The sequence below is a fragment of the Callorhinus ursinus genome, unplaced genomic scaffold (genome assembly GCF_003265705.2).
Source record: "Callorhinus ursinus isolate GAN/ISIS: 27379988/994484 unplaced genomic scaffold, GSC_fseal_2.0 scaffold9, whole genome shotgun sequence".
NCBI classification, from domain to species: Eukaryota; Metazoa; Chordata; class Mammalia; order Carnivora; family Otariidae; genus Callorhinus; species Callorhinus ursinus.
The window spans coordinates 37,367,235-37,392,745 of NW_027397071.1; the positions used below are offsets into that span (position 1 = coordinate 37,367,235).

Genomic DNA, 25,511 nt, shown 5'->3' on the forward strand with positions numbered 1-25,511 from the left:
ATGTACAGTGTTATATTAGTTTCTGGTGTACAACATAGTGATTGAACACTTCCATACATCACCTCATGCTCATCATGACAAGTGCCCTCCTTCATCCCGATCACCTATTTCACCCATCCCTGACTGATCTCCCCTTTGGTAACTCTCAGTTCTCTACATTTAAGAGTCTCTTTCTTGGCTTGTGTCTTTCTTGCTCTATCTTTATTTTGCCCCCCCGCCTTGCTCGTTTGTTTCTTAAATTCCACGTATTAGTGAAATCATATGGTATTTGTTTCTTATTTTGCTTAGCATAATACTCTCTAGCTCCATCCATGTCATGGCAAATGGCTGAATAATACTCTATGGTATGTGTGTATATATGTACCACATCTTTATCCATTCATCTATCAATGGACACTTGGACTGCTTCCATAATTTGGCTATTGTATGTAATGCTGCAATAAACATAGGGGTGCATGTGTCCCTTTGAATTAGTGTTTTTGCATTTTTTTAAAAAGATTTATTAATTTGAGAGAGAGAGAGAGAGAGAGAGAGTGGGGGGAGGGGCAATGGCAGAGGGAGAGAGAGAATCTCAAGCAGGCTCTGTGCAGAGCATGGAGCCCAATGCAGGGCTTGATCTCATGACCCCAAGATCATGACCTGAGCTGAAACCAAGAGTGGGATGCTCAACCACCCAGGTGCCCCGTGTTTTTGTATTTTTTGGGCAGTCCCCTATTTTCATTAGAACACTTAGAGGCTATTGCCTTTCACTAACAGTTCAGAAGCAATTGTTATAAAACCACAGCGTGAATCAAGACAGCTGCATCCAAAGTAAGCCCGTACTTCAAGGACAATAAACTGGCAGCATTTGTTACCAATGATAAAATCCAAGCTTTCAAGCCCCAGATCCATCACTTTTTAGCAAATTATTTAACTCTCTAACATCTTACCTGAAAAGTCAGGATGGGGATAGTACTTACCCCATAGGGTGGATACAAGCATTAAATAAGATAACATTATTTATATAGTGTCTAGTGTGTGTTAAGTGTTCAATGAATGTTGGCTTCTAATACAGCTACCTCAAGTTAAAACAGTTTTGTTTTTCATTTTTTATTTAACCACATATGTGCATCAACGTCATGAAGAATGTTTAATCTGGGCCCCACGTAATATTCCCTAAAGATTAAATTAATTCATAGTTCTTTGATAACAGGGCAACAGTGAAATGACATCAGGGCTATAGTGAAATAGTGGAAGGCATTAAAATATTGAGTTTTAGGGGCACCTGGGTGGCTCAGTCATTTAAGTGTCTGCCTTGGCCTCAGGTCATGATCCCAGGGTACTGGGATCGAGCCCCGCATCAGGATCCTTGCTCATCGGGGAGCCTGCTTCTCCTGCTCCCTCTGCCTGCCGCTCCCCCTGCTTGTGCTCTCTCTTTCTCTCTCAAATAAATAAATAAATAAATAAATAAAATCTTTAAAAAAATATTGAGCTTTAAGCAAAAATTCTCATTTCTACAGTTTTCCCTAAGGAAATAAATAGGACCAGTTTGCACTGGGTTAAAAATACACAGAATAACACAAAATATTGTAAAAGTGCTTCCCAAAGCTTACTACTTGAAAGCAGTTTATCAGTACTAATGCTAAGGTACACAAAGCCATCTGTGTCCCTGACATCCTGAAAGTTATATTCACAGAATGATGTCTTGACCATAATGCCATTAGCATGACACCTCATCTGTAAAGTCAGATGATTTTCCAAATTGAAGCACTTCTACCAAAGCTTTGGATAGGAATTAATGGGAATTCAGGTTATGTCACACTTTGGGCACAGGCAGGCTATGAAAAGCACAGAATGGAAAAAGAAGCCAAAATAGATTGGATAATAGCAAGATAACGATCAAGAGATTGGAAAAAAAAAAGAGAGAAAGGAAAGAAATGTACCAGAAAAGGTTGTGAAAACTGTAGGAGCCTGTTAGTGGGACATAATGAGGCTCTCTAAAGGACATTTTTACACTATCCAAATACTTTTCCATTTTCAGCCATGACTGAGCCCCGGTCTTGTACATCAGTACAGTTCTTATGTCTTGTGGGTGAACTACCGAAGTCCAGAGAACCTTTCCCAATCCTTTTGATCACTGGCCTGATCCTGTGAGATCCCTTATCTGTCCTGTGGAAAGTATTTCTCTAGAAATAGTGACTGAACTGCCTTCTTCATGAACAAAGAGGTAACATTCACACCACATTCAAAGGGCTAACTAGATCGACCCTTGCCGCTTTTCCTTTCGGATCAGATAGTACACTTTCCCCAAACATGTCTTCCACTCAGACGGTGGTCAGTGCTATTAACTGCGACTTCAAACTATTTTGCAAATGAGCAAGAAATTGCCCTGGCTTTGGGGAGTGGGGTAAGCTGGTGTTGCTGTTCTTGGGGAGAGGGGAGCAGCTACAATGGAGTTAGGAGCATCTGATTAGGCTCATAATTAACCTGAACTGTCCTGCGGGGAACAGCTACAGGCAGCAGCAACATGCCTGTCAGTTCCAGCCCAAGAATTCCAACTGCTATTTTGGTTGTTATGGAAACTGACCACACTGCCTCCTAAAGAATTCATCATCCCAACCAATACTTGTTTTTCTAAGTCATTATGGGGTATCTAAATGAGTGATGCAGACACAAACAATGGAGGAGCACACACGAAGAAGCCTGGCCATTAGAGAAGACGTCACAGGGAGCTAGAACTTAAACCTGACCTTGGTGCATCATTAGCTGGGGGAGAAGACATTTCAAGTGATAGGACTGGCAGAAGTGAGGGAAGTTGAAGAGATAATGATAACGCAGGTGGGGTTGGAAACAGAGACTCACGGGGGGGTTGGAGTGGGAAATGAGAAGGCATGTGGAGGCCAGCGGGGAGAATGCTTTGAAGGACAGTCTAAGGATTTTGCACCTTTCTGCGGACAAAAGGGAACGAGGATACTTTAAAGCAGGGGGACGGTGCTTTAGGAATACTGATTTTTATTTTCAGGCTAACAGCGAGGATGGCAACCTAGTTTCTGGCTAATGCCACAATCCCACGTGTCTTGGTAGATGTCAAGACAATAATTTGAAAAGTTAAAAGTTCAACTATCTTCTCATATAGGCAACACCACACTTGTTTCACTGAAATCGATGGATTCTTGTTGATTAGGGCTCATCAAAACTGCCATGGGTGTGTCCATGACATCCTGAGTATTTTTACGAGCTTCGAACTGACCTGCAATAATACAGCTCCAAAATACCACTCCACCATCTGTCAAGGAAGTATTTACAACTAAGGCGTTAATTTTCAAGCAGAGTCCAGTAAATACCCTAGAAGAAGAACAATCATTTTTCCTCATATCACAGTGGTTTTGTACCTTCTACTGCCCAAACAGTAGGCGGAAATCTTTACTTGAATAGTAACTGGCCAATAAATTAAAATACAGGAGAGTTTGGTTAATATAAGAAAAACCTGTATTCAGAGCAACAGTTCTTGGAATGTAGTCTGTGGACCCTTGGGGGTCTCAAGCTTTGTCTGATGCCAAAGATTTTATATTGTGCTATTTGACTTTGTGAAGGGCCCAGGTCTTGGTAACAGGTGAGCCAAGATCTTTAGTCATACGTAGACAGATAGAAGTGATACTTGAAAATACATTTCAAAATTTAATAGTGAGTGTTAAACCGGGTAAACCTGAAATAAAATTATTGCTAGAGAAAATAATAACCACAAAACATGCTGTAGTATTTTTAGAAGCTTTTTTTTTTGGACCACATTATTAAAAACACAGATTTCCATGTGATAATGAAGGCTCATTCTTTGTTTACTGAACATCAGGTTTAAAGAGCCTCTCCTTTTCCCAATTTGGCCCCTAAGATAAGAGCTGAACAGAACGTATAATTCATTGTGTATGGCCTTGATGCCGAGAAGAGTGATTAAAGTATATGTGGAAAGGGGAATTTTCTTTACTATTTCGATGATGAGTTTCTCTTCAGTTAAGGAGTAGACATAATGTACTTTTACTTTCTGAAAAGAATGTAAAAAGTGTGGCAAGAGTTCATCCAGTTCCCATGGCTCAGGTCAATGAGAGGCAAGCAGGTCAGAGACAGAACTCAGGTTGGGCTCCAGAATTCTCACGACTCAAAACAGGCTGTTTTCTTTGGCTGGAATTCTTCCTCCTCTCACCTGTTAATCCTCCCAGTTGCTCCACCTCCTCCTTTAGTTCCCTGCCTAAACGTCACCTCTGTTGAGAACCCCTTGCCTGATCACTCCGATCACCCACGTCTACCCCAGACACTCAACCCAGGTTGTTTTGTTTCAGCTCTTTGTTTCCTTCCTAAGTGTGTGATAGTAATTCGATGAGTTCTTCTTTCCATCTAGGACGGAAGCTCGTGATCCCTGCTCACTGCCCACATGGGTCCAATACTCAGTAAGTATTGGGTGGATGACTGAATGTGGGAGACAGCCCAGGGACACAACCCACACAACTGAGTGGTGCAGTAGGGAGAGGCCTGGGATGGGGAGCTGCAGCCCTGGTCTCCCCTCTGCCACCAGTTGGTTGAAGGACCTTGATCAAACCTCTTAAATTCTCTGGCACTCAGTTTCCTCATCTGACAAGGAGGGAGATTTAGTGAGAGATTTCCAAAGCAACATCCTGACTTACGGTGCAAGATTCTAAGTTTATTCAATTATATTTCTTGGGTGCTGATAACCATTCTTTTTCCCACTCATTGAGGAGGTGTGGACCTTTTCATTATTTCTGAATATGAATAGACATTTTTTTTAAAAAAATGGAAAGGTAGGTGTATTAACTTTTCTACAGACTTGAATCATTTGGGGGAAAAGTACCAAGTTTGGGAGGTGCTCTGACAACATTTTGTGCTTTTCTGCGCAATTATAACTGCTGCTCAAATAGCCCCATTGATTTCCATGGGGGAAAACATGACATCTGGCTCTCACATTCGTTAGCTATGTGACCTTGGACCAGTTCCTTTACCTTCCTGAGCCTCAGTTTCCTTATCTGTGTAATAGATATGTCATAAAGATAGACCACCAACCTACAAGACTGTGGAAGGATTAAATGAGATGACCTGGAACACAGTAGGTGCTTAGAAAATGCTGGTGAACCCCAAGTGAATTTTATCCCACACTTAATTTACCAGCGACTTTCATAGTATGGGGCATAAAATAAGTGAAATAGTTTTTACCATTAGCTAAAAGGAATGCAGGGTATGGTTATGGAAGTATATTGGAATATGTGGTTGCTGATATATTTAGCAGTGAGGTTTAGGGAGCAGTGGCTCATTGTTCAAACAGAAACTGTGTGTGTTAGATTTTGATGTATGACATCTTCATACCCATGGGATTATAATGTATTTTATTACCGTAGAGCTAAACTCAGAAGTCTGACATTCCTTAGAGTCCTACTTTGTCTATGCTGTAAAGATACAAAGCCAAAAACAATATGAAACTGCATTAACAAAAGCAACAATCCAGAAGCCTCGGGGGTATTATCCTAACCAAAAAAGGGGCAAGACTTCAAAGCAGAGTGAGAAATGAACAGTCTTTTTTCTCTACCAAGTTGTTTATTATTAACAGTTGCATTAGAAAACTTGAGGGCGGTTACTCACCAATCATGAAAATAATTTTACGCTTTCTCAAATCTTCCATGAAACCTTTAAAGTAAGAATAATTTAAGTTACTGGCAAGAAAAACTGTTTTGAAACCCTGGTATTACTCATGCTGTGTAAAAACCAAAATCTTGTAGTTTTATTTGGTAAGAAGCCCAAGCTAAGTAAATGTGTTAATAGGTCATAATAGGCACTGATGACCATATCAGCCTTATTACCAGACCCAGGTAACCTATTTCATTTTAACACAAACTATCAATTTTATGTGGCAAAACTGATAAGCCATTAAATAGCATGAATTACAAAGAAAGATTATTTTTAAAATTATTTAAAAATGTTTCTAAGTATCTCAGTTTTGTGTTATTTTACATTTTTTCCTTAACATTTGTTGATCTCTTTTAATAAAGAGGAGTTAAAGCACAAATAGGGACTCTGGAAGACAATATTTTAAATACAGTTCCTATTTATAGAAAATAATACTATTTTCCATTTAAGGTAGTGAAATAAATGTATTTAAAGAATAAGTGAGCCAACTTAGAGGAAAATATTAAGTAAATAATATCTAGTATAGGTCATATACGTATAGAGATGAAGCAAAAATCACAAAGATGGTGAGAGTAAGGACTGAATTTTGGGAACCACTACTTTATATATTTATTTTTTCTTTCTTTTTTTATATATTTATTTTTTCAACTTTTTATTTAAATTCCAGTTAGATAACATACAGTGTAATATTAGTTTTGGGTGTAGAAATTAGTGATTCATCACTTTCATACAACACCCAGTGCTCATTACAACAAGTGCACTCCTTAATCCCCATCACCCACTTCACCCATCCGCCACCCACCTCCCCTCCAGTATCAATCAGTTTGGTTCTCTATAGTTAAGAGTCTATTTCTTGGTTTGCCTCTCATTTTTATCCCCCTTACGTTTGTTTTGTTTTCTAAATTCCACATATGAGTGAAATAATATTTCACTTAGCATTATACTCTCTAGCTCCATCCATGTCATTGCAAATGGCAAGATTTCATTCTTTTTTATGGCTGAGTAATATTCCATTATATCTATCTATCTATCTATCTATCTATCTATCACCTATCTATTATCTATCTATCTATCTATCTATCTATCTATCTTCTCTATTCATTCATCAGTTGCTGGACATTTGGATTCTTTCCATAATTTGGCTATTGCTGATAATGCTGCTATAAACATCAGGGTGCATGTACCCCTTTGAATATGTATTTTTGTATCCTTTGGGTAAATACCTAGCAGTGCAATTGCTGGATCATAGGGTATAGCTCTATTTTTCACTTTTTGAGGAACCTCCATACTGTTCCAGAGTGGCTGCTCCATTTTGCATTCCCAGCAACAGTTGTAATAGGGGGACTACTACTTCAAAGCAGAGAATTGATTAGAAATTTTTGGCAAAGTGCAAAACCCTCCAGAGTTTGTGGAGCCCTAAAAGATTTCCAATTGTCATGTAGTGTAGTAGGTGGCCATGAAGGATGGGTAGACAATAGCTATACTTTTTCTCCTGTCCTCAACTGACTAGACTTAGGCTAATGACTTCCTCTCCTCGTACTTTGGTTTCTCCATCTGTAAAGTAAAGGTGTTGTAAGTAAAGTAGTGATCTTTAATGTCTCTCTCAGTTCAAATACCTATGATTCTGTGGTTCCTATAAATGAATGGACCACAGGAGGAAACGGTCCCACTTGTCTCTTGGCTAAAATTATGATGCAATTTTTTTTTTAATTTATTTATTTGAGAGACAGAGAATGAGAGATAGAGAGCATGAGAGGGAAGAGGTTCAGGGGAAGAAGCAGACTCCCTGCTGAGCAGGGAGCCCAATGCGGGACTCGATCCCGGGACTCCAGGATCGTGACCTGAGCCGAAGGCAGTCGCTTAACCAACTGAGCCACCCAGGCGCCCTAAAATTATGATGCAATTATTGTTGCATGTTTAAGATATCTTTTTTTTTAGAGAAGGGGAGGGGCAGAGGGAGAGAGAGAATCTTTTTTTTTTAAGATTTTATTTATTTGAGAGAGAGAATGAGATAGAGAGAGCATGAGAGGGGGGAGGGTCAGAGGGAGAAGCAGACTCCCTGCTGAGCAGCGAGCCTGATGCGGGACTCGATCCCGGGACTCCAGGATCATGACCTGAGCCAAAGGCAGTCGCCCAACAAAGTGAGCCACCCAGGCGCCCGAGAGAGAGAATCTTAAGCAGGCTCCACCCCCATTGCAGAGCCCAACACCGGGCTCCATCTCACGACCCTGAACTGAGATCATGACCTGGGCCAAATCAAGAGTCGACATTTAACTGACTGAGTCACCCAGGAGCCCCGCATGTTTAAGATATCTAAAGTAAACCAAAATTCTAGGAGACCTTGGGTAAGAGTGAGGTTACTTGAAGAGATGACCACAGACCCAAACTTGAATTGGGAATGGCTTTTTGAAAGAGCCAGTGGTTACCATTTGAGCCTGGAAGCAGGGGATCCTCAAACTAAAAAAAAAAAAAAAAAAAATGTTTAGAGTGAGGGCCTCAGAGGACAGAAGAAACAGCTGTCTACCCAAGAATGTTTCAGAGAAGAGCAGAAACAAAAACTCCCCCTGGCTTTAAAGCCATGGGGCTTTCATTATGGAAAATGGGCTGCCTACTCAGCTGTCCCAGGACAGGGTCACAGAGTTTAGGGGCAGACCAACAGCACAGAAGAAGGAGGTTAGTTCAGGATGCTCTGAAGTTCATAGTGGGAATCTGCACAAGCCACTAAGGGAGGTACAGCTCCAACGGAGAGGCCATCCTGAACAATTGATGGTGAAAACCTGAAGAAGCGGCTCTAGGAGGCTCAGAAGATGTCACCATGTTAGGTCAATCCTGGGACTGGCTCCTGTCTGAGCAGCTTAGTTTAATACCTGCAGGGGTGGTGGTGGGGGCAGCAGGCTGATTCCACAAAGAACTTCAGAAGAGTTTCTTGGATGTGCTTAGGTAAAGGCCAGGCAAAGATTCTAAACCAGTGAGGTGGGTGGGCATAGAGTGTTGTGAACTATGGCTAACAAGCGCTAACATCTACAGTCAAATTTTTAGAGCACCATGCTGGACAAACAAAATAGATCTGAGACTAAATGCTTCCCTCAGCTGGACATATGTGACTGCAGATGGAGTAACTGAAGATAATTTTGAAGACTTTATAATTCTTGTTAACCCCTATGCTAAGGGAGGTGCTTTTCAAACTACAATATACGCTGAACAGACAGTAATACATTAGGATGTAGGATATCGTGATTTTTCGCTTCATGGAAAATATGCATGAAGTTTTAAAGTAAAGATTCTGAAGTTCAAAGGTATTTGGTGCTTTTGTTGGAACCCCGGGCCCCTGAGCTGTGCATTTCAGACCCTGGGCTGTAGAAGTTCCTGGAGCAGCCTCTCAGTGGGGAGACCCAGGAGGGAGGGGCATGCCTGGGTGGAGCCAGCCCTGAGTTCTCCGTCTAGGTGGAGCTCTGGACTCTTCTGGCTCTGGAAGCAGCTGCTTTTGCTCATCCTATGGGTGTGAGTTGACTAAAATGACAGAGGGAATGTGATTACCCGGAGAGAGAGTACAAGGTTTTTATTTCCCATCTTGGTGACAAACTGCAGTCTTTACACTTAAAATGAACTGATAGGACTCTGACTTCCATTTCACATTTTATGTAGATGGTAAGTACTTCTGAAAGCTAGATTGCTCCTCTGACAGTTATCAAACTTGCTTTTCAGTAGAATTGGGATGCTTCATTTATATACACAATGCCACCTTTTTGCTGGAATTCACTATTAGCTGAGGGAAAGACCCAATTCCAGAGAGAGAATGGCACAAGAAGAATTGGGTTGGGAACAAGAGGGGAAGGGGACAGGGAAGCTAAAATCAGAGGAAAGATTTGAATTTGGGGTTTTTGGAAACATTTGGTTTTCAGACTGAGGGATGAAAGTTTTTTATTCTTTCTAATCAAAGAGATGCTGCAGTATCTTTACAGAACAGCCTACAGTGACTGGAAAAATCCTATGTTATCTGGAGCTTTCTATTAAAGGCACATACATTGGTGCTTTTAACTCATGGACCAGATGGTCATCTCATGTTCTCTAGACTTCCAGCTTCCTTTTTTGAAGCTGAGCAACGATTTAAAAAAAAAAAAATCCCATATGGTTAACGTACAGGGTTATATTAGTTTCAGGTGTACAATATAGTGATTCAGCAATTCTATATGAAGCAGAGCAACTTTTAATTTATTTGCAATCTAAGAAAGTGTCTGTGGTTATTATTAGGTATAGTTGTACCTATGATGAAACATTTATACGGTGTAGTCATCACAAGTTAATGTTATAGAGTTTGTAATGACATGAGAATATTCTTATATTATGATATACACAAAAATAACATTTGTATATACACATGTATTCTCCACTATGTAAAAACAGGTATATAGCAAACACACTGGAATAAAATATACTAGAATGTTAACCATGATTATTTAGAGGTCATAAGATTTTAGATAGCTCTTATTTTCTACCTTAAAAAGATTTCCACAATGAATGCATGTAATCTTACAACCAGGAAAAAGGGAAACTTTATTAAACAATCAATCAATCCCTATCCAGTTGAGACTAGGTTGATTATTTGCACTTGGCTCATGTGTATGTGCCTTTCCTCATGAATCACCATGATGTCATTTGGTAACTGAGATTTTCACATACTGCTATAGCCATTATCATCAAATGGCACTTTATCTACCACCTCATGCTCATGGATCAGTGTAGAATTAGAGCTGGGGTTATCTGGAAAGCCAGCTCACTTACTTGTATGTGCTCACAGTCAATACAAACATATTTTCATGAACCATAATCACAGCAACATTTATTACCGAGTGGAAATGTTAGAAGGTACTTTACCTAGGGCAATCAGGAACCTTACCTCTTTTGGACAATCTCAAATTCATAGTTTTATCTACTTTCAGTTCCATTTGTAGCTAGTTAACACTGGATTTTTTAGTTGTTGCAAGACTTTTGACATGACAACAGTTATAAAGCAGGATAATTTGGGTGTTTCTTAGGTTGCATCCCAACAGCACACTGCAGATTAGTAACTACTATGCAGGAAAAAGACTTCTGAATTCCAACAAATCTGAAGAATGTTAAATTAAAGTTAGCCAGCTGTCTTTATTGCAAGACTTGTGGGAGTCTTGCTATGCTGTTACGTGTACCTCTTCCAAAGGGGATTGAGTGTTCAGTGTTTCCCAGACATATTTTTCCCAGAACATTCTGTTTTCACTGAGCATGTCGAGGGTCATGTTCTCTGGGTAGTCAGGAAATGCTTCTCTAAGTAAGGTGTCCCTTTGGTTCTTTGCATGGACCAAGAGGGGAAAGATCCCAAGAGTTCCAATCTGAATCGTGGAGCCTGGCTAAGGGAAAAGTATATGCTGTTTGTAGTTTATTGTCTCTCAGTTGGTGTTTAATAAAGAAGACATGCTCAAAGCTACTAAAACACAACTTTGGTCTGATCAGTAAAGGAAACTCACCTCCCATGGTGTCCTCTCCAAATACATTTAACTGGTCATCACCCTGTACATAAAAAAAAAAAATCAAAATATTAGATGACAGTACCAACAGGTATTGTGCTAAATTTCTTGCCAACATGCATTAACATACCTAACCTTCCAAACAACTCTATGAAGGAGGCACTATTACTATCTGCCTTTTATAGAGGAAGAAACTGAGAGTTTGAGAAGTTGCCCATGATCATGTAGCAGTGAGGGACATAGCCCAGATTGAAACCTGAGTTCATGCTGTTCTTGTTGTACCGCTCTGTACAGTATTGCACCTCATTTTCCTGGTTCATGATCGATCTATCCGTGATCAGAAAAGCTGATTTGAAGAAAACAACACTCTTCAGTACCCAAAGCTCACTGATGGGTGTAGTCATGGTGGTTTAACAATCAACTCTGTGGTTTAACACTGGACGTGGCACACTTTCTGTAGAGCGCCAGATAGGAAGTATTTTCAGCATTGTGAGTCATACGGTTAGCCACTGGCCAATCCCTGAAAACTAAAGCATGAAATAAGGGAAATTGGAAGGACCAGCTTTGATTGATGCCCGCTTTTAAATTTATTTTATTTTATTTTTTAATCAAGCAGCGGCTGCATTTTCCTTACAGAAGAACCAGTGGTAGTTGGGGGAAAAAATGTAGGATGAAAATTTATAAAAAGACATTAATAAGAATTCTAATTTCTACTTATGTCTGCATCCATCCCATTTTCCCACTCCCTCATTCCATATAGGTAACCACTCATAGAAGTTTTTTATTTGCATCTTTTTCCAGATACATAAAAAACAACTTCCAGATACCTAAGGATACATTTGAATATAAATATATAATCTTGTTACCTCCATTTTGAATACAGAAAGGAACGCACTTATATTACACATGCATATATGTTTGTAATATACATACTGATCTAGAATGATATTGTTCTTCCCCTTGCTTTTTCACTTATCGATGTACCTGGGAAAACTTTCCATGTCCATCCAGAATGTTCTTGGTTTTACAGTATTCTATTGTATGGAAGCTACCACAGTTGTTCTTTTTAACTAGTCCTTTATTTTATTATTTTATATTTTAAAAAATTTTATTTATTTATTTGACAGAGAGAGACACAACAAGAGAGGGAACACAAGCAGGGGGGGTGGGAGAGGGAGAAGCAGGCTTCCCGCGGAGCAGGGAGCCCAATGCAGGGCTCGATTCCAGGACCCTGGGGCCATGACCTGAGCCAAAGGCAGACGCCTAAGGACTGAACAACCCAGGTGCCCCGAACTAGTCCTTTATTGATGGACCACTGAGTTGTTTCTGATCTTGGATTATTTTGGAAAAAGTAGCACAGCGAATAAGCTCATGTAAAGGTCATTTCATACACATGTGCCCGCAGGATAAATTCACAGAGAAGGGGCTGTGTGGTCAAAGAGTAAATGTATTTAGAACTGATAGATTTTGCCCAACTGCTCTTCATAGAGGTGGTGCCATTTTGCGGGGACAGCTTGTGGCTCACGCTTCACTCCAGCCTCTTGCTTCTAATTTGCTTTGATGTAGGAGTCAGTTAAATGAGGTTGCCTGGTTGCATTAATGCTCCCTTGAGGTTAACTGCTCTGAGAGTACTTGTTTGAAAACAGAGCCTTGCCATCCCTTTTTAGAACCTATGCCTTCAGGGCAACTTTACTGCTTGTCTTCTTAGATTTGCCTGTGTATCCAGAGCTATTCCAGGTGAGAGAAGAGTTTTTAATGGAGTGGTCATTCAGGAACACATTTACATTAATTAACTTCCTTCCATGAATAGGAAAAATGTCAATTATTCCTCAGTGAGGCTACCCCTACTTCTGTTGTTGAAATAATTGCATTTCGGAGCTGGGAATTATAGAGATCATCTAATCCAACCCTGCCACCCCCTCTCCCTTTTTACAGATGAGGAAATTGATGGTTACAGAGGTCATTTGAGGGGCCCATGGCCATAGCATTATGTCTTTAGTGAAGTCAGGGTTAGGATGAGAACCACATCTCCTACCACATAGCATGGCTCCTAGAGATTTAGTCCCATCAGCTTAACTACCACCACGAATCTGTTAGTGTCCTGCTACTACCTGGCTGGTGCACCCATCCCTCAGCTGTTGCTAAGGGCTGAGAGAAGTCTGGCCCCACTCTCAACCTGGGATGACTCTGGTGTAAGTTTCCCTTGAGATCAAGCTGAAGCTAATATCCAGCCGGGATCCCATCCTTCCTTAGCTCCTACCCCTGCCCTATCCTGCATCTCTCTCCCTCTCCTAAGAGCCCTGCCTAATAACTTACTTTTAAAGAATCCTCATTTCAGGTTTTGCTTCTAGGGAAACCCACCTGAGACAGAAACCTGTTCGAAGCAGTTATATGTTTGCCTAAGATGCATCTACATAGAAAGCGGCTCAGTAGCCTCTGCTGGAAAAGAATTGTTCGATCAGACTCTGCTTATTGCTTGTCAAACAGCTGTCGAACATATCCAGGTAGTGTTAGGGAGTCCTCTCCCTTGATTTTTAATATTATTGTTGAAGTATCAGACTTACACCCCTCTTACAGGTTAAACTGATTTAGATCTTTCTTCTGCCTGGCTGTCAGGCTTTAGGAGACTGATCAAGGTTCATGTGAATTCATAAAACAATGCACCATGTTATAAAGGGGCCTGTCTCACCTCTACTTGGATTCTTGAGTCTGACTTGTTTTTATCCATTGCTCTTATTCATAGCCTTCTAGTCTGTTTGCCCAAATGCTTCAAATGAGCCCCAGCTTGATTTCCATGAAAACATTGATAGTGAACAGGTTTTTGGAGCAGAGTGGAGCCGGGAATGGGGCGCACTGCATTCACTGACATGAAGGCCCAGGTAAATGGGATGTTGGATGGGAGGGTGTTATTTTCCAGTGATGCTCAATAAACCTCATGATTCCTATGTGAATCTTTTGTAAACACACTTAATCTGGCATCTTAAACATGCACACGCACGGGCACACACAACAACAACAACAACTAATGGAAGGCCAACTCTTCTGGTTCTGTTTTGGCGAAAAAATTGCCATACAGAGCCTGGAGGCCCTAAGTCTCCTCTCTTTCTTTTCAAATGTGAGGTGTGTTCTGCATGAAAGGCATTCATTCAGAACATCAGTTCTGTAAGAAGCAAAATGCCTCTGTAAGCCTATTTAAGAAATACCTGCTAAGGTGTTTCTATGCAGGTACACTGGGGCTGCCTCTTCAGTGAGGCCGCCCTCGAGAAAGCGCAGCCCGTGAACTCCCGAGCTCCCCCCTAAGTGTCCGTGGGTGCTTCCTTGTGTTACATACAGCCTTTCGCTGTGTTGTCCTCCATGTAGTCAGCTTTCTGTCACCTGTAAGTCTGAATTGTGCGGTTGGGCTTTGTGGGTACAAGGAGACAGAGGTGACTCTAAGTTTTGGGGGCATAACGTGGAATACCAAATCGGAACAAACCAACAGAAATAGTACTAATATTGGCCCAGATTTTATGTAAGCGTCAATTATGACTCACATATATGGAGCCAAGACACAGCCTTGCAATGAGGTGATTAATGCTGGGGAAGATAGGAAAAGCTGCAGCCAAACCACTAACACACAAAACCAAGTTCAGGGAACCACATCTTCTTGGCCTGTATTTATGAGAGTATGTTGGTAACTGAGGAGGAGAAATCAAGAATCCTGTTGAAGTGACATGGCTAGAACCTCAAGACGGGATTTGTGGTTTTATGGGAAACTGGGTTTGGACTATGGATTTGTTGTGGTCTAGATCTCTCATCCTCCAGTCAAGCCAGAGCCATAAGGAGAGCAAAAGCAACTGGCTTTCAACTTTGTTTCCCTATGAGGATGTGCAGGCAAGGAACTGCCTTTGCAAGGCTAGATTCTGGTATAATTGGTAGGAAGGGCAGCTGGCTGGGGTGTGTATACGTTTTCCTTTAGGGTCAGAGCTCCTATCATCACCACCTTGTGATATGGATGTCTGTCACTCCCAATTCCTTGAATTATTGAAATGGGCGGGAGATCAAAATAGAGCAACATCGCCTCCCAGGTGGGTTCACAAATCCTAAGAAAGGACACCCTGCAGCCTGTTCTGACCGCAGCACAATGTGTGCTCCTGGTTGCAGGACCAGTTCTGTGTGGCATTGTCACAAGCAGATCAGGTCATAATGCCAAGTGCCTTCCAGCTCTGGAAGCGTTTCTGCGGATAGAATCTCACTGGACCCTCGCTGCGACCCTGTGCGTGAGGAATGACGTAACTGGAGTTCTGTGTGCCACTGGATGGGGTGTGCCTGGGCCTCCGCTGCTGCCCTCAGGGCCCTGATACCAACCTGTGTTTCCTTCTTAGTATCCTCTCACTGGTCTCGGAGGTGAGGTCATGTCATCAGATATTCCTACCACCCCTCCTTAGGTAGATAGTGTTGATGGGGGGTGGGGGGCGCCTGGGTGGCTCAGTCAGTTATGCATCTGACTTCAGCTTGGGTCATGGTCTTCGGGTCCTGGGATGGAGCCCTGCGTTGGGATCCCTGCTCAGCGGGGAGTCTGCTTTTCTCTCTACCCCCACCCCCATTCATGCACGGGAGCTCTCTCTCTCTCTCTCTCAAATAAATAAATAAATTCTTAAAAAAAAATCCTTTTGGGGACCACGAAATGAAAGCTCCCCTGGGAAGGAGGGAGAAGTACTAGGTCATTTTGGGGGTGTCCTCCTAGTTCTTGTTTGCATTCAACAGCGTGTGTGTGTGTTTCATGGTGTAAAAATGTATAGAGCTTCAAATGGGATTATGAGAAAGAGGCTTTATTTAACAACAGAATGTCACAGCTAAGATGAATTTCTTGCCCTAAAATTCACAAATGCTGCAAAGAAAAGACTTTCTTTTTTTAAAGATTTTATTTATTTATTTGACAGAGAGAGAGAGACACAGTGAGAGAGGGAACACAAGCAGGGGGAGTGGGAGAGGGAGAAGCAGGCTTCCCGCTGAGCAGGGAGCCCGATGCGGGGCTCGATCCCAGGACCCTGGGATCATGACCTGAGCCGAAGGCAGGTGCCCAACGACTGAGCCACCCAGGCGCCCCAAAAGACTATTTTCTTTCTCTGACACTGAGCACAGATACTAACGTCAAGTTTCAACAAAATGGAGTTCAAAGGTTCTCTAGTTTCTGAAACTAGAGGTTCTCTAGTTTCTGAAAAGAATGTGAGGAGCAGTCTTTTCTAAATTTTTCTTACCTCAACTAGTACTAAGCAGATGACCCAAATTCTGGAAGAATCGTGGACCATGAAATGCTAGCATATGAGGACTTTCCTCATATGCTAGGTTTCTTTTTAAACTGCTCTAACGCCTCCATCACTGGTTCTAAGAAGCAACAGCAGGAAGGTGGGGATGGGCTTGAGGCACAAAATGTTCTGCAGTTCTCAGAAGGGGTCCTCTTCATTGAGAAACACAATCTTAACAGGAAGAAATAATCATTCAAAAAGGAACAACCCAAACAATACCAGGCTATTTCCCCATCTTGTAACCTGAAAATGAAAATTTTGGAATCTTTCTTGTTAAAAACCAAAAACAGGGGCACCTGGGTGGCTCAGTCGTTAAGCGTCTGCCTTCAGCTCAGGCCATGATCCCAGAGTCCTGGGATCGAGCCCCGCATCGGGCTCCCTGCTCTGCAGGAAGCCTGCTTCTCCCTCTCCCACTCCCCCTGCTTGTGTTCCCTCTCTCGCTGTGTCTCTCTCTGTCAAATAAATAAATAAATCTTTAAAACAAACAAACAAAAAAACACAAAAAAACAAAAACAGTGAACACCTCGTGTGAATGATTTTAAAAAGTTATTGGACTTGCTACTTGCTAGTATTTAGAGTGTTTTTAATGTGCATGATCTCATCTGATCCTCGGAAAAACACTAGGAGGTGGGCAAGTTTGATATTTCCCATTGTTCCGATGAGGAAATTGAGGCTCAGCAAGCTTCTGTGACTGTGAAGGATGCTCCAGCGACCGGGGTTTCCTGGTTCCCAAGCTTGTGTTCTGATGTGTCTCCTGCTGCCTGGATGGACGGCCGTGACCCATCCGCGTACTGAGCGCAGGAGCACAGAGTCTAATGAGGGGCTACACGACACGATGCGCGGGTGTAGTGAATGCTCCTGGTGTCACATGAGTAGGAAGGACGAGGGATTCATTTGCGAATAGAGAAACTGAAGCTGGGTTGTGCTTACCAAGGGATTTGAAAGTGAAATTGTCTGGGTTAGCCTGGTGATGGGTATTAAAGAGGGCACGTTCTGCGTGGAGTGCTGGGTGTTATGCACAAACAATGAATCATGGAACACCGCATCAAAAACTAATGATGTAATGTATGGTGACAAATAATGCAATATATGTTAAAAAAAATGAAAGTGAAATTGTCAAGTTCACTGGGAAGCTGTGAATGAAGTTTTGAAATTCCTTGGATCTTCAGCAGGGGAATATTGGCAAAGAGAAACATATTGGCATTTTATCAACAGGAAGAAGGGAGACTGGTCCTTTAGAAATGTTTGGAGTGTTTACAGTTCTTTTCAAAAGTATGTTTTCATTTAAAGTAATGGGCAATTTGGAAAAAGAAAAAAATGTATGGGAAGTGGTGTGTAATTTAGTTACACCCAAGAATTTATTTTATGGCAAGTGTCATTTCTCTTTCACTGAGACACACAGTTAGAGGTCGGCTTGCTGTGGAAGTGCTTGTATAACTGAGTAAAGAGGGGTAAAAACATAGGGGATGCTAGGCTAACCTTTTTCCAGTCTTATTAAATTGCAGGTTCTCTACATGAGCTACTTTATTTTTTTTTGTCTTTTTTTAAAATTTTTATTGTTATGTTAATCACCATATATTACATCATTTATTTTGGTGTAGTGTTCCATGATTCATTGTTTGTTCATAACACCCAGTGCTCCATGCAGAATGTGCCCTCTTAAATACCCATCACCAGGCTAACCCATCCCCCTACCCTCCTCCCCTCTAGAAACCTCAGTTTGTTTTTCAGAGTCCATCATCTCTCCTGGTTCATCTCCCCCTCTGACTTACTCCCCTTCATTCTTCCTGCTATCTTCTTCTTTTTCTTTTTTCTTAAAATATGTTGCGTTATTTGTTTCAGAATACAGATCTGTGATTCAACAGTCTTGCACAATTCACAGCGCTCACCGTAGCACATACCCTCCCCAATGTCTATCACCCAGCCACCCCATCCCTCCCACCCCCGACCACTCCAGCAACCCTCAGTTTGTTCCTGAGATTAAGAATTCCTCATATCAGTGAGGTCATATGATACATGTCTTTCTCTCATTGACTTATTTCACTAAGCATAACACCCTCCAGTTCCATCCACGTCATTGCAAATGGCAAGATCTCATTCCTTTTGATGGCTGCATAATATTCCATTGTGTATATATACCACCTCTTCTTTATCCATTCATCTGTCGATGGACATCTTGGCTCTTTCCACAGTTTGGCTATTGTGGACATTGCTGCTATAAACATTGGGGTGCACGTAACCCTTCGGAACACTACATTTGTATATTTGGAGTAAATACTCAGTAGTGCAATTGCTGGATTGTAGGGTAGCTACATGAGCTACTTTAAATAGTGGTTTACAGATCTAGTTCTCTAGGAGGAATGGTGTTTTTCTTCTTTTATGTATAAATTGAAACGTTGGTGTCTCTAATAAAAATTTTAAAGAAAAAGGCTTTCCTACAACTTCCTGTCTTCACCTTACTGCTAGAAGACCATGCAAGACAACTTGGATCTTGTCTTTGTAGGCCAAATGCAGCACTGTTGTTAAGCAGGGCTTGGTCAGGCTGCTGGTGTAAAAGGTCGGAGCAAAGTTCCCATTCTGATTTCCTCTCATTTATTTATTTATTTTTTAAGATTTTATTTATTTATTTGACAGAAAGAGAGAGACACAGCGAGAGAGGGAACACAAGCAGGGGGAGTGGGAGAGGGAGAAGCAGGCTTCCCGTGGAGCAGGGAGCCCGATGTGGGGCTCGATCCCAAGACTCTGGGATCATGACCTGAGCCAAAGGCAGACGCTTAACGCCTGGGCCACCCAGGCGCTCCTGACTTCCTCTCATTCAAAGTTAATGTTGGACATCTTCACAGTCGCATCTGAGTAGAGTCTTACTGGGGAGAGTTATTTGGCCTTTACCTCTTTGTTTTCTGATTCCTTATAATGGAGATAAAATGGCAAAGCTTAGCTTCGACCATTGGGAACTATGGAGCACACTGGCTTGTCTCTAGCACTTTGTTAGGTGCTATCATAATATACTCTCCTTATGAGTTACTCTTAGCAAAATGGAAAATCATTTTAATTATTAGAACAACACATGCTATATATATGTGTTCATGTGTTTTCCAGGGCAAAAAATATTGCCCAGGGGAGTCATCCTTTGTCCCTCCCACCACCATCTTTCTTTAAAAAGGAACTAAGACTGAGCAGAGGCAGGTGGAGTGAAGTGAGCAAGTGGAGGGCTCAAAGGACTCTTTGACAACCCCTCTCCGATCCCTCTAACCTCTGAGTTCTTTGCTCATCATGGGAGCACTCCCAATGCCTTCTCTACATTCTGAAGCCCTTCTTGATTATCACCATGACAGATGCAACAAACGGCTTCCCAAAGACCATCCCTAAATCCAGAGTCCAGCTCCAATCTTGTTCTAGGTCTCTCACTTTCATGATTCTCCAACTTGAATGTCCATGTCCATCTCCCTGAGGTTCTAGAGGGTAAGACCGGGTGGGGAGTGGAACGGGGTTAGATGGTGGATGTGGGACATACAGCAAGGAGGAACTAATGAGGACATCCAGGTGGGAGCTGTGAATCAAAGAGGCAGGTCAAAAAAGGTGTTCTTCCCACTAGAAACAATGTGTAGACATGGGTCGATGGGGAATGAGATCTTGCTGGGCCACTGATTTTAGCTGAGTGACATCCACTTTGGATTTCTGACCTCTAGAACTGTTAAGATAATCAACGTGTGTTCTTTTTAGCTACCAAGTTTGTGGTAATCTGTTAGAGCAGCAATAGGAAATTAACACAAACTCTTCCTATATGCTAAGAATGGTTCAAAATGCTTGGAAAGTAACAGTGAGCAAACAGTTTCGACTCACCGAGTCTATTAGGTATTTGAGCTAAAACAAAAGGTTGTAAATGATTTTTATCCATGGGAGCTTTTATTCAAACAATTTCATATGGAAGCCTAATATCTAAAGCACAGAAGAATGGAGCTCCTATTGGTGGAGGTAGAATAGGTGGTTCCAGAACCCTTCCAGGGCCCCCCCTGGCCCCCCCCCACTAACTCCCTTTGGCAGACACTCTTAGATGCCTACTCAACAACCCACTTTCTTGCAGGCAGAGCCACCTCCCTCCTTGGACACTGAAGACACCAGATCCTTGCTTTTCCATCCTCCGCATTATGGGCATAGGATTGTGACCCAAACTGGGCCAACAGGATGTGAAAGGCAAGTTTCTGGGCTTCAGAGGACAAATTTCCTCCCCATTAAAAAAAGAGAGGGACAAACATGGGGATTAGGCTCATTCATCCATTCTATTTTTGCAAATGGTCATCTGAGGACGAGATGTTTGGAGCTGCCCTTGCCACTGGAGACCTTGAAGGGAGGCAATGCTCACACACTGAGGAAGGCAGATGGGAAAGGGGGACCAGTCTGGCCCTGTGTGACTACTGCTGGTCCAACTCTGGAACCATCTACCTTTAGACTGCGGTTAAGGGAGGAAACATTTTACATTGTTTAAACCAATTTTAGTTAGGTTGCTAGCAGGTGCAAGCAACCTCATTGAATCCTGTTGAACTTATCCAGAATTGCAAAATCTTTTCTTGGGTTAAAAAAATGGCTCTTAAGTGTGCAGAATTTCATTTTTTGCCCATACTTGAAGGCACTTACCAGTATTCCAATAAATGAGTTGTTAAAGGTTAAGAGTATTTGGAATCCAAACCTAAAATCAGTGTGTTTTTAGAGCTCCTGGAGGACTCCAATTCAGTATCCTAACAATTTGGCTACTGTACAAGGCCGGGAAATGTTCAGGGCTCCCTCAGAGTGTGGCATGTACTAAAACTGGCCATCTTAACCGTTTTCAGGAAGGATGCTTTTTCGTTGCTGTTCTTGTTTTTCTTTATAAATTATGACCACTTTATCTTCATTATTACTGATTTAATTTGTTGTGGTTGTTTACTTAATGGGCGCCTGTGTGGTGATACTTATTTGCACTGACAGTCTCTGGGGATAGACTGTAAAATGTGCAAGTTTGACCGTTCACAGATGAGCCTCCAGACTCATCCAGTTACAGAAGGGAAGTCTCTCCCCACCCCAACATGCTGGTGCAATAAGGCTCAGCGCTGTCATAGTTGTTTTTTTCAGGGAAAAGTGTGAATAGGTGAAGTAAGCAGGCAGTTGAGACAATTAAAAAAAAAAGGCATTTCAGTACTTTCTAAACCCTGAAATAATATTTCTATCATTTTATTATATTGGTTAACAACTGCATTTATTGGGTATAATCTCATTTAATTTGTTCACCAACAGCCTACTGAAGGAGATGCTATCATCCCCGTTACACATATTTGAAGCTGTTTTAGGAATTATGGAAATCTGTCTGAGTATTGGGGCTAAAAAATGTGTGAGCTGGGATTCAAAATCAGGTCTATCTGATTCCAAAACCTGAGCATCAACTTAAATGTGCCATTAAATAAGAAAGTTAAAAATCATGAAAAGTTACAGGGATTGGATTGTGTTTGTGTCCATAAGGTGTTTTTCCCCCCCTGCAAATTCAGAAACTGCTTTTGAATTACCACATAGAGACTAAGATATTTGTCAAGTAATTATTTTATGTTGAAAATAATTTTTGCCTATGTATACTGACCCTACAAAAATTGTTAAATTAAATTTCCAGTCCTGTGCCTCAAATATGTGTTTTCTTTTTTCTTATATGCAGTAGGTGCTCAAGGGTTGCTGGCAAAGGGAAGTATCATCTGCTGAGCTCCTTCCAGGTACTACAACTGGTGCTTCCACAGATGCCTCACTGTTCTCAGGCAAATCCCATGAGGTAGGTTGTACAACCCCCCACTTATAAGTAAGAAAATTAAAGGCTCTGAATATTTTAGTTTGTAGTTTTACCTGCCTTAAGTAGTGGGAAAAGGCACACCGGTGGTTAGAAAGAAGGTTTGATGTTTGTCCTTTTCTGCACCATTGTATCAAATAGTCTGTGATAGATGGCCTCAGATTTTCACTCTTCTTTGCATTCAAGCCTCTTGCAAGGTCACTTGGTAGATGCCCTCATCAAGAGGTGAGTCTTTTCTCCCACCTTTGAAGCTGGGCCAGTTTTATGACTTGCTTCAGCCCTCAGAATGAGGAAGAGGAGATGCTATACCAGTTCTCAGGCTACACTTCAAGAACCTTGCATGCTGGGGCACCTGGGTGGCCCAGTTGTTAGGTGTCTGCCTTCGGCTTGGGTTATGATCCCAGGGTCCTGGGATCGAGCCCTGCATCGGGCTCCCTGCTCAGCAGGAGGCTTGCTTCTCCCTCTCCCACTCCCCCTGCTTGTGTTCCTGCTCTCGCTATCTCTCTGTCAAATAAATAAATAAAATATTAAAAAAAAAAAAAGAACCTTGCATGCTGCCATGTCCTCTCTTGGTCCCCTGCCACTGCCATGAGGACAAACCCAGGCCATTCTGCTTAAGGATGAGAAACCATGTGGAGCAGAGTTCCACTCTGCTGCTAGGCCATCCTAGACTGACCAGGCTCTGGCCAACCCAGCAGCTGGGTCAGACCCAGTCAGAGTTCTGTCAAAGAAACAGAACCAGAGAGATTAACTCTATCTCTATATCTCTATCTCTGTAAGAGATTTATTGCAAGGAATTGGCTTACAAGAGTATGGTGGCTGCTTAGGCAAGTCTGAAATCCATAAGGCAGATTGGTAGGTTGGAAACTCTAGGGCAGGAGTTAACACTGCAGACCATAGGCAGAATTTCTTCTTCCTCAGGGAAACCTCAGTTTTGCTCTTAAGGCCTTTCAACACCCATATTATGAAGGATTATTTCACTGCTGGTGGAATGTAAATTGGTGCAGCCATTATAGAAAACAGTATAGAGGTTCTCAAAAAAACTAAAAATAGAACTCCTATATGATCCAGCAATTCCACTTAAGGGGTATTCATGCAAAGCAAAAGAAATCACTGTCCCGCAAAGATATCTACACTCCCACATTTACTGCAGTATATTTACAATAGCCAAGGTGTGGAGAAACCTAAGTGCCTACTGACAGATGAATGGATAAAGAAAATATCACACACACACACACACACACACACACACACACACACACAGGAATATTATTTAGCCATAAAAAGAAGGAAATCCTGCTATTTGCAACAACACGGATGGACCTTGAGGGCTTTATGCTAAGTGAAAGAAGTCAGATGGAGAAAGGCAAATACTGTATGATATCACTTATATGTGAAATCTAAAATTAAAAAACCCTAAACTCATAGCTACAGAGAACAGGTTGGTAGTTGACAGAGGCAGGGGGTGGGGGTTGGGTCAATGGGTGAAGGCAGTTAAAGGTACAAACTTCCAGGTCTAAGATAAGTAAGTCCTAGGGATGTGATGTCCAGTATGGTGACCATAGTCAACAATACTGACCTGTATCTTTGACAGATGCTAAGAGAGAAGATCTTAAGAGTTTTCACATACACACAAAATTCATAACAGTGTGTAGTGATGGATGTTAACTAAACTTATTGTGGTCATCATTTGCAATATATACATATAGCAAATCATTATCTTGTACATCTAAAATGAATACAATGTTACATGTCAATTATATTTCTTTTTTCTTAAATTATGTTATGTTAGTCACCATACAATACATCATTAGTTTTTGATGTGGTAATCCATGATCCATTGTTTTTGTGTAACACCCAGTGCTCCATGCAGTACGTGCCCTCCTTAATACCCATCACTGGGCTGACCCATCCCCCCACCCCCTCCCCTCTAAAACCCTGTTTGTTTCTCAGAGTCCATAGTCTCTCATGGTTCATCTCCCCCTCTGATACCCCCCTTCATCTTTCCCTTCCTTCTCCTAATGTCCTCCATGCTGTTCCTTATGTTCCTACAAATAAGTGAAACCATATAATTGACTTTCTCTGCTTGACTTATTTCACTTAGCATAATCTCCTCCAGGCCCATCCATGTTGATGTAAAAGTTGGGTATTCATCCTTTCTGATGGCTGAGTAATATTCCATTGTATATATGGACCACATCTTCTTTATCCATTCGTCTGTTGAAGGGCATCTCGGCTCTTTCCACAGTTTGGCTATGTGGACACTGCTGCTATGAACATTGGGGTGCATATGGCCCTTCTTTTCACTACATCTGTGTCTTTGGGGTAAATACCCAGGAGTGTAATTTCTGGGTCATAGGGTAGCTCTATTTTTAAATTTTTGAGGCACCTCCACACTGTTTTCCAAAGTGGCTGTACCAACTTGCATTCCCACCAACAGTGTAAGAGGGTTCCCTTTTCTGCACAACCTCTCCAACATTTGTTGTTTCTTTCCCTGTCGATTTTTGCCATTCTAACTGGTGTAAGGTGGTATCTCAATGTGGTTTTGATTTGAATTTCCCTGATGGCTAATGGTGATGAACATTTTTTCATGTGTCTGATAGCCATTTGTATGTTTTCTTCAGAGAAGTGTCTTTTTATATCTTCTGCCCATTTTTGGACTTGATTATTTGTTTTTTGGGTGTTGAGTTTGAGAAGTTCTTTATAGATCTTGGATACCAGCCCTTTATCTGTAGCGTCATTTGCAAATATCTTCTCCCATTCTGTGGGTCGCCTCTTTGTTTTGTTGACTGTTTCCGTTGCTGTGCAGAAGCTTTTTATCTTGATGAAGTCCCAAAAAATTCATTTTTGCTTTTGTTTCACTAGCTTTTGGAGATGTATCTTGAAAGAAGTTGCTGTAGGCGATGTCAAAGAGGTTACTGCCTATGTTCTCCTCTAGGATTTTGATGGATTCCTGTCTCACATTGAGGTCTTTCATCCATTTTGAGTTTATCTTTGTGAATGGTGTTAGAGAATGGTCGAGTTTCATTCTTCTGCATGTGGCTGTCCAATTTTCCCAGCACCATTTATTGAAGAGACTGTCTTTTTTCCATTGCATATTTTTTTCCTGCTTTGTCAAAGATTATTTGACAATAGAGTTGAGGGTCCATACCTGGGTTCTCTATTCTGTTCCATTGGTCTATATGTCTGTTTTTGTGCCAGTATCATGCTGTCTTGGTGATCACAGCTTTGTAATATAGCTTGAAATCC

General features: G+C 41.6%; 1 protein-coding gene across 3 annotated transcripts in view; it reads right to left on the reverse strand.

Moving 5' to 3' along the window:
• The window catches only part of AK5 (adenylate kinase 5), a 233,892-nt gene that overhangs the window by 47,421 nt on the left and 160,960 nt on the right, over nucleotides 1-25,511 (reverse strand). For all 3 annotated transcript variants that reach the window (XM_073896487.1, XM_025871956.2, XM_073896488.1), the window contains exons 9-10: nucleotides 11,169-11,211; nucleotides 5,623-5,667 (exon numbers count right to left, since the gene is read on the reverse strand). In XM_073896487.1, coding sequence (XP_073752588.1) covers nucleotides 5,623-5,667; nucleotides 11,169-11,211 — 88 coding nt within the window. The remainder of the gene's footprint in view (nucleotides 1-5,622; nucleotides 5,668-11,168; nucleotides 11,212-25,511) is intronic.